Source organism: Bos grunniens, chromosome 19 (assembly GCF_055505025.1).
Source record: "Bos grunniens cultivar Pamir isolate PY7600 chromosome 19, Bosgru_T2T1.0, whole genome shotgun sequence".
NCBI classification, from domain to species: domain Eukaryota; kingdom Metazoa; phylum Chordata; class Mammalia; order Artiodactyla; family Bovidae; genus Bos; species Bos grunniens.
This window is the reverse complement of record NC_141183.1, coordinates 49,637,571-49,650,329: the sequence shown is the minus strand read 5'-3', so window position 1 is coordinate 49,650,329 and position 12,759 is coordinate 49,637,571. Positions and strand designations below refer to the sequence as shown.

The window sequence follows — 12,759 nt, the reverse complement described above, 5'->3', positions numbered from 1 at the left end:
TGGAGTGAAGAGAAAGAGATAACAAGACACGGCAGCCTCACTGCTGGCTGATGTCCGAGGTGAAACAGGGACTGCGTCTGGACAGATGGGAGCCTATTCCTCGGGATCAATCAACTTTTTTTTTTTGGCCCGCAACCCCCGGCATGTGGGATCTTAGTTCCTCGACCAGGGATTGAACCTGCACCCCCTGCACTGGAAGCATGGAGTCTTTTTATTTATTTATTTTAAATTAATTTATTTAATTGGAGGCTAATTACTTTACAATATTGTAGTTGTTTCTGCCATACACTGACATGAATCAGCCATGGGTGTACATATGTCCCCGATCCTGAACCCCACTCCCACCTCACTCCTCAGGGTCATCCCAGTGCACCAGCCCTGAGCACCCTGTCTCATGCATCGAACCTGGACTGGCAATCTATTTCACATATGATAATATGCATGTTTCAATGCTATTCTCCCAAATCATCCCACCCTCACCTTCTCCCACAGAGTCCAAAAGTCTGTTCTTTACATCTGTGCCTCTTTTGCTATCTCGCATATAGGGTCATCGTTACCATCTTTCTAAATTCCATATATATGCATTAATATACTGTGTTGCTGTTTTTCCTTCTGACTTACTTCACTATGTATAATAGGCTCCAGTTTCATCCACCTCATTAAAACTGATTCAAATGCATTCTTTTTAATAGCTGAATATTTCATCGTGTATATGTACCACAGCTTTCTTACACATTCATCTGCCAATGAACAGCTAGGTTGGGAAGTGTGGAGTCTTAACCACTGGATCCCCAGGGAAGCCCAGGAGCCATCAACAGTTAACGCTGCAGTATAAACTCCCTGGTAAGAGCACAGACTCTAGAGCTATACCACTTGGATTCAAGTCCAAGCTCTGCCACTTACTCGCTGTGTAACCTCAGGCAGGTTGCAAACCTCTCTGTACTTCAGTTTCCTCAAATGTAACACTGGGATAATAGTACCTTCTCAAAGGATGGTTGAAGAGGTTAAACTGGTTAAAACTGTAAAAGGCTTACAACAGCGGATGTTAACCAAATATTGGCTATTTTTTTCCTGGCATCTTTATGAGTCCCTCTGTTTGAATTTGGGAAATACATGTTATACTCACTGAAATAGGAACATTAACAGTTTAAAAGAATCACAATGTCAGGATCACTATAACACACAGGCACACCTTGCTTTACTGCAGTTCCCTCTGTTGTGGTTTCTAGATACAAATATATGAATTTTTCTTACAAACTGAAAGTTTGTGGTAACTGTGCATCAAGCAGGTCTATAAGCACCATTTTCCTGACAGCATCTGTTCGCTTTGCTTCTCTGTCACAGTTTGGTAATTCTCACAGTAGTTCAAACATTTCCATTATCACCATATTCGCTATGGTGACCTGTGGTCTATGATGTTACTGCTGTAGTTGTCTGGGGGCACCATGAACCACGCTGCACGTGCTCTGGCTATTCCGCTGACCTGCTCCACCCATCTCCTCCCCAGGCCTCCCTATTCCCTGAGACACAACAATATTGAAATTTGGTCAGTTAACAACCCAATGACAGCCTCTAAGTGTTCAAGGCAAAGAGGAATCTTATCCAAAAACTAGAAATGATTAAGCTTAGTGAGGAAGGCATGTCGAAAGACAAGACAGGTCTCTTGTGCCAGCTAACCAACTTTCGAAAGAAAGGAAAAGCTCTTGAAAGAAATCAAAAGGGCTACTCTAGGGAACACACGAATGATAAGAAAGCAAACAGTCTTATATTGCTGATACACAGAAAGTCTGAGTGCTCTGGAGAGATGATCGTACCAGCCACAACATTCCCTCATCCTGAACAAGGCCCTGACTCTCTTCAGTTCTATGAGGGCTGAGACGTAAGGAACCTGCAGAAGAAAAGTCTGAAGCCAGCAGAAGTTGCTCGTGAAGGTTAAAGCAAGAAGCCATCTCCATAACATCTCTATAACACAAAGGGGCAAGGTGAAGCAGCAAGTGATGATACAGAAGCTGCAGCAAGTTACCCAGAAGATCTAGTTCAGATAATTAACGAAGGTGGCTACACTAACCAACAGGTTTTCAATGTAGACGACACTGCTTTCTTATCGGAAGAAGATGCCATCCAGGAACTTTCATAGCTAGAGAGGAGAAGTCAATGCCTGCCTTCAAAGCTTTCAACGGCAGCTAGGAGCTAACGTTAGGAGCTAACGCAGCTGGGGACTTTAAGCTGAAGCCAATGCTCGTTTACTATTTCAGAAATCCTAGGGCCCTGAAGAATTATGCTACATCTGCTTTGCCTGTGCTCTCTCTAGAAGTGGAATAACAAAGCCTGGATGATAACACATCTGTTCACAACATGGTTTACAGAATATTTGAAGCTCACTGTTGAGGCCTACTGCTCAGAAAAAAAAAAAAAAGATTAAAATATGACTGCTCAGTGACAAGGCATCTGGTCACCTAAGACATCTGATAAAGATATACAACAAGATTAATGTTTTCATGCCTGCTAATAACAGAACATCCATTCTGCAGCCCATGGGTCAAGTAATAATTTTGATTTTCAAGTCTTAGTCTTTAGGAAATATATTTTAAGAGGCTATAGCTGCCACAGATGGTAATTCCTCTGGTAGATCTGGGGAAAGTAAATTGCAAACCTCCTGGAAAGGATTCACCATTCTAGATGTCATTAAGAACATCTAGGATTCATGGGAAGAGGTCACAATATCAACAAGAGGAATCTGGAAGAAGTTGATTCCAACCCTCATGGTTGACTTTGAGGGGTTCAAGACTTCAGTGGAGGAAGTAACCATAGACATGATGGGAACAGCAAGGGAATTAGAAGTAGACCCTTAAGATGTGACTAATTTGCTACAATCTCATGATAAATCTTTAACAATGAGCAAAGAAAGTGGTTTCTTGGGGTGGAATCCACTCCTGGTGATGACTGTTAAAATGACAGCAAAGAACTTAGAATATTACATAAACTAAGCTGATAAAGCAGCACAGATTTCAAGACTGACACCAATTCTGAAAAAAGTTCTCCTGTGGGTAAAATGCTATCAAACAGCATTGCATACTATATAGAGAAATTGTTCATCAATGAAAGAGTCCATTGGTGAAACAAACTTGTCTTATTTTAAGAAATGGCCACAGCCACCCCAACCTTCAGCAACTACCACCCTGATCTGCCAGCAGCCATCGACATCAAGGCAAGAGCCTCCACCAGCAGGAAGATTATGACTTGCTAAAGACTCAGATAGATGATGGCTAGCCTTTTTTAATCAATATTTTTAATTTAAGGTTTTTTCAGACATAATGCTATTGCACACTTAATGGAATACAGTCATAAGGTAAACATAACTTTTCTATGAACTGGGAAACCAAAATATTCATGCAACTCGCTTCATTGAGCTATAAGCTTTACTGCAGTCGTCTGGAATCAAACCTTCAATGTCTCCCAGTGAAGTGAAAGTGAAAGTCGCTCAGTTGTGTCCAACTCTTTGCAACCCCATGGACTTTATAATCCGTGGAATTCTCCAGGCCACAATACTGGAGTAGGTAGCCATTCCCTGCTCCAGGGGAATCTTCCCAACCTAGGGATCAAACCCAGGTCTCCCACATTGCAGGTGGATTTTTTTTTACCAGCTGAGCCACAAGGGAAGCCCGAGATTACTGGAGTGGGTAACCTGCCTCTTCTCCAGGGGATCTTCCTGACCCAGGAATCGAACTGGAGTCTCCTGCATTGCAGGCCAATTCTTTACCAACTCAGCTATCAGGGAAGCCCCAGTATCTCCCAGGTCAGCCTATAATTAAGAAATATTTCACTCCTCTGAATGCTCAAAGATTTACAAAGTCTGTGGCTTCATGTATCTTTTACACACTTAACAGGACACAGAATGGTTCTTTTCTAGTGGTCTCTGAATTATGGCTGAATTCTTCCAGCAAGGATGAGAGACACCAAGGTCTCCAAAGACTAAGGACAGCTGCCAGGCATAACCCAACCCCTCCCCTAGCCTGTTCCAGAAAGAACTGGAAGAATGCCAGGGGGTCTTTAGTGGTACACGCTCAGCCTATATACAGCACTGCGGCTTGTCCTTCCTTCCCCAGGGGAAGGTTAGGAATTGCTGCCCACTCTGAGCCAAGTGAGGGGGCTTCTGAGTCAATCTTTCATGCTAGGAAACTACTAGAGGGAAAGATAGGCACCCCATGAGCTGGTGAACATTTGTTTATGAAGCTGAATTATGCCTGTCTGAGCAGGAAAGAGGAACAAGAGCAGGAGGCAGGAATAAGGAGGGCTCACAGCCTTCAGAGCCACTCACCCAGAGAGTATACACGAGTGACCACTGGGCGCCCAGCACTAGGCGAGGTGCTGGAAACCCAGCTGGAAGCAAATCACACCCAAATCTCTCCCTTCTTGGAGGCGGATTTTAGTGGAGACAGACAGATAACAGATACAAATAACAGAAAGTAAAATATTTAAGATAGTAAATGTGACAGGGCTAGGGAGAAAATCAAGCAGGGAGATGGATAGCAAGTGACAGGGTGGAGAGAGGGAACACGGTTTTGAGTGAGAGGGGTGAGAAGACCTCACTTAGAAGGTGACATCTGAGTAAAGGTCTGAAGAAGATTAGAGAGAGTCCAGTGCCTGTGGTTCTGGCGACAGGCAAACCCTGAGCAGGAGAGGACCACTGAGGACAGGGACTGAGATTTCACGTTAGACTGGGACGTGTGAGAGCTGAAGGCGGCCAGGAAGTTAAGGAATCTGTGAGGTTGGTAAGGGGTAGAAAGGCAGAATTCAACAGAGCCTGGTAAGAACTGACTGGGGACCCAATAACTTAATTTTCTTTTTTAAACCAATGATTTAATGTTAATGCCTCATCTAGTTCAGACTCTTTGATAAACCAGTAACATGTGACTTTACATTGTGTATAACAAGGACTGGGAAACCTGGCCACAGAGACCTGAAGTCAAATAGTTGTTTCTGGGTAGGATTTAAGTGTCTTATCTATAAAAGCAGAAGCTACTTAGTGAAGTCCTATGAGGCTTAGAGAGATCTAGATTAAACTACTTGACATAGGGACAACTGAAAAGCCTACAAAGTGTCATGATTTTGAAGAAGTATAATATGAAAGCACATACCTAATAAGTATTCCATGCCTTGAGCTGACTGAATTACTTCTGTGCATACAGAGCTACTACTGATTCCATTTAAAGTATCATTGGCCTTCCTAATGACCTATAAAGAAATGAAATCACATCACCTTACATAATCAGGAAAAGTCATTACAAAGCAGTTTACTATTAGTAGAAAACCCAACAGAAAGCTGGAAGGTGTGAAAATGCATGACTGATTGATGTATGTAGATGACTATGCTGAAACAAATCTCAGAATTTAATTTTGACATTGACGAACCAAGCCTCCGTTTTTTTGGAAGTGGAAAGACAAGGGTTCTTCAGCTTAAATATTATTTTAACTTGGGCAGAGATAATGATATCATTTTGTTACACCTTAAACTCAGTGACGGAAGAGGGCACCGTGAGTGAGTGAGTGGGGTCTGCTACAATAGGTGGGGAAGAAGCCTCTCTGTGTAACTTTCCACACAGGTCCTCCTAGTGCAAGGCCATCAAGGCAGAGCTCGCCCCGAGTCCATCCAAAGGAACCAAGAAGGCAAGATGACACAAGAGGCACATGCGGATGTGTGAACACATGCGACAGACTCACCTCCAGAGCGCTCCCCAGACACCGCTGCCATTCATATGCATACCTCTCGTTCTCCTGTGAAATTTATAAAAAGAACTGGGTCAAGCAGGCAAGCCTGGAACCCTACTTGTGACTTCTGTCAGGCCAGAGTCCTGAAGACTTACTTTCATGTCTATGAAAATCACTAATCCAAGTGCAGTTGACCTTCTGAACCCACTAATGATGATTTTTACTGATAGCTCCTGATAACTGTGACTTCTGAACACATGACTTGTAAATTGGAGGGAAATGGTTTTTAGTGGATTCCCTTCGTAAACGTTGCCTCATTTGTTCCATTGATAGTGGAAGCCTGTTTAAAGGTACACACCACGTAGGCGTCTAGCACGAGAGCCAGTATCAAACCACAGCTTCCTGCTCCACAGTCAGGAAGCTGTGCGTGCGAGTGAGCGCGGGTCTGACAGGACGGGGAGGAGGATGCTCAGAGTGTCGGCTGGAGGAGGAAGCAGCGTGGGACACACGTTAACCGTGAGAGGATCCAGCACATCTGTCCTCTTTTTTTCTTAAAGATTTTTTTTTTAAATGTGGGCCAATTTTTAAATTAGCTACAATATTGCTTCTGATTTTTTCTTTTTTTTTGTAATGTCTTGGTTTTTTGGCCATGAGGCATGTGGAATCTTAGCTCCCTGACCAGCAACCGAATCCATATCCCCCGCACTGGAAGGTGAAGCCCTAACCACTGCGCTTCCAGGGAAGTCCCCCCGCCCCCCACCCCCGCCCCAGTACCGCCTTTTGAGGTTTTACCACTAAGATGATAAAGTCCACATGCTCAAAAAGAACTCCCTGAAGAAACACTTCCCTCCTGTGAGGTCTCAGGAATAATTCCACTTTTAGGGTCGCTAACTACTCTCAGTGATGTCACATCTAGGAGGAATCTTCATCCGGGGCTAGGGTCACCATGCTCTCACTTATTTAATGACACATCTCATGCCCGGTGCCTTGGGACGGTCTGCCCCTCGCTCCCCAGGTGACAGAGGCAAGCACTTTCTCTCGGGGCCCCAGGGACGCAGAGCCCGCTCACCTCCACCTCTCCCGTCAGGTCTTTGTACTTGTCGCGGATGACGGGCAGGGCAGGCTTCTCGCTCAGCGTGTTGGAGCGGTCCCTGAAAGGCTGCTCCAAAGCCGGGGAAGGAGAAGAGCGGCTTATTTCCTTATCACCAAGGCTCAGGCTTCTCTTGTGCGATCCTGGGGGAGATGGACGGCACAAAAGTTCTGATTACTCAGCTTAATCCAAGCAGAGGCTCTTCCTTGCTCACACGACCCTCTTCTCTAGATGCTGGCGTCAGGAGGTGGTCATAATCACACTTCTCGTTCGGCCTGTCTGGCAAGTGGCACGCTGAACACTTTCCCTTGTTTTCTCATGCCCGAGTCCCCTGCCGTTAATTTTCTCCATTACGCTTCTTTAATCTGTCACAATACTTCCATAACTCTGAATGTGGGATCACTGGAGTCTGGAGGACTAGGGTCTTTCTAAGTATCAGTGTGCAAGAGTGTGGCACTTTTCCAGTCATCACCTACGGATTGGTACTGACTTCCTCCATCCTTCTCAATGAACAGAAATCAATGAGCCCTTCTGTCAGGGTGGGATTAAAACCAAAGGGGCAAACTCAAATGCCTTCAGAGAGCAGGTGGGCAAAGGAAATGACTGAAGCAGGTCAGCTGGAGAGGAACATAGTGGGAACCATGACACAGGGCAGACCTCACATCATCTGCTGGAGGGGATGATGCTACTCGGCTCCAGCTGATCATCAAGAGGTGGGAACGCAGGCCTAGGACTGCCAGATACTATGCCTTTCCAAGAAAAGCCAGAAATCCAGGTTGTAAAGTGTCATGGTTTTATGCATCGGCAACTGCTTCACACATTAGAAATCCTTGAGTGTGGGTCAATCAGAGCAGGTCTGCAGACTGGACTCAGATCCATAGGTACTACATGGCACCTCAGCATGAAAAGATATACTCTGTAGCCAGGGATCAAGAGCAGAACTCACTGGCCCACAAGGGGGTCAAACCATTTCTCTGGCTCTTCTAACACAGCACACTTCTCCCCAAAACGAGCCAACAAATTGACCGTGTGTTGCACTTAATTTTAACCCCCAAAGCTGTCATCTGATGAATACTGGTTTAATTTCAGTTCAGTCTCAGGGAAACCCTCTTTTATAGTCTGTTGTCCCAGACTCTGATTTTAAACATTGGAAAATATATTTCCTGCTAACCCAGGGACCACCTTCTTATTCTAAGAAAGAATGAACATTTAAATGCAGTGGAAGAAACCAGGATGTAAAATCTGTGTTGAAAGCTACTCACCTTGAACAGAAAGGTCAAAGGTTGCTAGCTCATTTTTGATCATTTCTTCGCTGGATTTCATTTTGCCTTGTGAATTGGCCACTAAAAAGTCAAATTTGCTGATTTTGGGCTTCTCACTCTGAAACTCTCCGAAGTCATCTGTGCATTCCTTGGGGGTGTCGTGAGAAGCGCTGCTGGAGGCCGGGCTCAGGCACATGGCCTCTTGGCTCCGCTCGCCTACAGGCAGGTCTTGTCTGGCGAAATCCCTGAAGTCCCCGCTTTCGTATTCCTTTGGCTCGCTGGCCTGCGGGATCACGTCCTTAAAATTGGCGAAAGCTAGGAAGGTGGTCTCTGGAAGAGGGTCCTCGCTGGCGAAGGTTGTGACTTTGGAGAGAGATGCCACGGTGAGGTTTTCGGAACTGCCGAACGAAGTCTCTTTCTTTTGAAGAACCGAGGCGGCGGCGGAGGCTCCGCTTCCTGCTGAGAGGACAAATGGGGACAGCTTTCTGCCCTGAGAGGCATCATCCCTGTCTGACCAGTCAGAGCTCGTAAGTGTGCTCACTGCAAAACTGCTACTGTAGGTTCCAAAAGCAGCATATTTTAAGTCCTCTATATCTGAAAGGGAAATAAGACCCCACAGTTAGAGGCAAGCTTACCATGTAGGCAAAATGCCCTAAACTCTGCAGAAGCAAAATGTCTAGCGTCTTTGATTAGTTCCATGCGATATTGGAATTGACTAAATTTAGAGCTTGTACTAAAATTAAAGGAGATGGGCTGTAAAATCTGATCTTTAAAAACCTACATTAACCTTGAGCTGGCATTTATATTTAGTAACAAAGAGTCCATTTCTTCCTATATGACAGTTTCTTAAAAAAAAAAAAGACAGGAGGTTCATCCACCAATGTATATACTGTTTGATAGAAGGATAGGGTCATTTAATAAAATGTCCATTCACTTGTAAACTTGAAAATGTATTTACAATATTCCCTGCCCCAAACAAGTCTCTTACACGTTTTGACTTCATTGGAACATGTTCATTTATAACATGCTCATATGAAATGTATATGACACACTAATTAAAAATTGACTATCTTGAAACTAAAGTAAAAAAAATGTTATAGCTAACTTTTAATCAATTACTAGGAGTTTCTGTCTAGGCAAGGCCAAATATGAGATTTTAATTAAGTAGTTACTTACCCAGTTGTTATTTTGGTCACTATGGACGTCATACTGCTGTGATGGGAGTATGAGGAAAAAAAAAAAATCAATCTAAGCTAACTTTAGCCTCTAAACAAATAGAATCAAAGGTCTGGGTCCTCTTGGGCTCTTGTTTCTCTTTCAACTATGTGTAACCTCCTCACTAAAATAGGAAAAGAAAGAAACACTGGGGAGGAAGACTCATTTTACACGCTTAATATACATTTAAATAATTTAAGAGGTGGCACCAAACAGCAAAAAGAATACAGGTTTTTAATTCAGACAGACCTGCATTCAGCTCCCAGCTGTGCCACCTACCACTTGGGCGATACTAGGCGAGCTATTTAACAGCTCAACTTTGGCTTGCTTACATGTAAAAAAAAAGGACCAGGCACTTGGAAGGGCTGTGTTGTGACATTAACGATAGTGTATGTAAAGGGACCAGCCCAGAGTCTAGTAAGCAGCACAGCAATTATTATATAGCACAGCTGCCGCCAGCCTCAATGTGAAATTTAGCTGCCTGCCTTAGGGCTTAAAATAGAATTGTTTCAAAGTAAAATGTGAGAAGTCAACCCATCACTTTGGTGGTCTTAGTAGGGAAAATTTCTTGCCCATTTTCCTGAAGCCAAACCAGCTGGGGCTGAGTCATACTGGTGTGGAGAAGCCACCTTCCAGCACCATGGTCCATTCAATCTGGCCGAGATGCGTTTGGTCTCATTTTGGTCACTGTCTACCAGGTAAGAAAGCCAAATGCAAGACTCCCTCTCTGACAACCAAAAGCAGGGCTTACGAGGAAAATGCTCGAAAAGTTCTGTGACCTAGATTCTCATAACTCAGTTAAAACGTGAGCCAGCACCGGGTCTCCTCGTTTCTCTTACACAGCGATGCCGCCTGGTTTATGAAAGGGAAGCCATTCATGACACTGCTCCTCTAACAGTGCACCCCAAGTTTCTCTCTCAACCCTATTAGGAAAAGGGCACTAACTTAATATAAACAGGAGGGGAAAAAAAAGATTTAGGTGAAAACATACAGTTTAGAATGAATGAAACAAAACTTTAGACAGAATGCCTTCTTAGTCTCTGGCTGTAGTGTCTGTTTTCCCCACTATTTAAAGGGATCAGAAGGTTCCCTGACTCAAATTAAGTGAAATTCAATCAGAGGGCAGATGCAGTTAAACACAAGATGAGTGAGTCTGCAAAGGGTTCATTCAGAAGAAAGTGTCACAACATAAATTTTTTATTATTAGATCCTACCAGAAAGCTCTTTGAAGAGCTATGTTATGAACTACTCCTAGAATCTCATCTACTAAATTGGTAGCAATTTTCATAGAGACCAAAGATAAATTTAATAAAAAGTTAAGCTCTTGTTCAACCACAACTAAGTTGCTATGGTAATAAAAAAGATCCTCTGTGCAATTATGCAACAAGAAAAAACAAGTTAAAAAAAAAAATCCAGAAATGATTGTAATATAATCAGGTAAAAGGCATTATAAACACTAAGGGAATACCTTAGTTGAAGAGCTTTCAAGTATTTTGTGTAATACTTTAGGTCTTCAACAAATCTTATTTTTACTATGAATGATAAACACAATATTTTGCTTTTTGGAACAACTCACGGAAATGACCAATCAAAAGACTAAAATGGAAATATTTTGTATTCCAAAAAATAATGAAGAGTAATTATACAGGATATATGAAAGTTAAACCTCAAGGCTGATTTTTAAATTTTATTTTTGCTTATTTATTGGCTAGACAGTGTTAAAAAAAATAAGTTAATAAAGTGCAATTCATTTGGACACAAAAGGAAGTACTGCTATTATATAAGGAACATAAGAACACTGTATTCCTAAACCATAGCACTTTATAAGCAATATAAAAATGAGTTGTATTTCCTGGCATGGTGAATATTAGTAAACCATTTTTTTTTTTTTTTTTGATGTGGTGAATCAGTTCACTAAGCACAGGTTAAACCAAGAAAATTCTTCATTTCCCACATTAACAGTTCTGTTTTCTAAGCAATCAAATGATATGTATTACTGTATGTTGGTCTCAAAAACATTAAAGATTCTGTAAAACCTACAACATGAGTGATGGAAAAACAACATGGAATAACCCATATTTTATATTGTAATCACTGAAGTTACTGTAGGTGAGTTTTCAATTTGACAGCTGAATTCTGAAAACTGCAGGAGAAAAAGGAAAAGAAAACAGAATGGATGTAATAAAAGGAGTAGAGAATCACTACTATGTTTCCAATTCTACTGGAAAACTCTTGGGCTGTGCTGGATTGAACTGCAATTGCATACAGATAATGCACCAAATCGTGTGCTTTAATATACTTATTTGTTTGCAACCAGCAATGTCCTATTACCAAGCCAGAGGAATAAACTACACCATCTGCTTTCCATCGTGGGTCTCAAATCAAGACATGGATTTCTTGCTTATGCTGGCAAGTAACCCCATCAGTCTCTCCCACAACCTCTATTCAAATCCCATCTGAACGGATGTTGTACATGAGAACAAGGTATTTCTTGGAACAAAGAATGTGAGCTGCTACTACAGGATGCAGAAGGCCACGCTGATTTCCATGGATCTTTTCTAAAGCTGTAAGCATGTGCCCAGGTGATAAAGAGTTATTAGCTTTTGAGAAAAGCATTTAGAAAAAGAAAAGAGATACATGTGCAAATTCCAGCACTCCTCAGTGTTTAACAGAGCAATAAAAATGTTCGTTGGACTAAGGAATTTCCAATACTGCTTTAGTCCAAACTCCGTTTTACCAAAGCAAGTCATGAAATATTCATACACTTAAACTTCTGCCCGTTTCTGGTCTTATTCTTCCTTCTGAGATCAATCATGTTCACAGTCTCTGTTAACTGTAGAGCATGGTTTGACTGTATTGTCTTAAGGATCAAACACCCAGGTGGTGTTGTTAAAGAAAACAGGAATGAAAGTGGTCACAGTGTAAGCATGACAGGGCATAAAATGCTGCTGCTTAATCACCTTCCAGTGTTTTCCAACCTGCATAGAAACCGACCATTCTTCATTTGTACAGATCCATGTAAATCTAAGGTTTAAGTGCCGTCAGGCTATCAGTCAGCACCTGCAGGTTTCTGGGTCAGTGTTTTAAGTCCAATTGGAAAAAAAAAAAAAAGGTAATCCTCTGGATATTTTTAGTTGGAGGAGGCAGAAGGCCATGGAATAGTGCCAAGACATACCGTGGGACGTGGTCATCATTAAAAAAACATTAAATGCGCACAGAAGATGGCAATTACAACTGAAGCCTTCGGGCCACACAAGGGAGAGGGCAGCACCCAGGAGAACCTCCTATGTATATCACCCCATATACAGTGACCCTATACAGCCAACATTTTCCAAAACTACTTATGAAAAGCATTCAACTGATGGAAAAACGAAGCTGGAAGCTCTTTAAAACTAAAATGGCTTGATTTTTTGAGCTACTTTAGGATTTAGCCCAGCTTTTTTGAAATTGACAAAATTATCACCATGTTCATCAGCTACTTTT

General features: G+C 42.4%; 1 protein-coding gene across 40 annotated transcripts in view; it reads right to left on the bottom strand.

Moving 5' to 3' along the window:
• Positions 1-12,759, bottom strand: part of SYNRG (synergin gamma) — an 85,428-nt gene that overhangs the window by 19,032 nt on the left and 53,637 nt on the right. For 36 of the 40 annotated variants that reach the window (XR_015148280.1, XR_015148279.1, XR_015148282.1 and 33 more), the window contains 4 exons: positions 8,062-8,655; positions 6,779-6,942; positions 5,722-5,775; positions 5,139-5,235 (listed from right to left, as the gene is read on the bottom strand). Coding sequence is in view for 33 of the 40 variants with exons in the window: in XM_086360364.1 (XP_086216490.1) it covers positions 5,139-5,235; positions 5,722-5,775; positions 6,779-6,942; positions 8,062-8,655 (909 nt within the window). In the remaining 7 variants the exon portion in view is untranslated. The remainder of the gene's footprint in view (positions 1-5,138; positions 5,236-5,721; positions 5,776-6,778; positions 6,943-8,061; positions 8,656-12,759) is intronic. The other 4 variants (XR_015148283.1, XR_015148284.1, XR_015148285.1 and 1 more) reach the window with 1 other exon arrangement.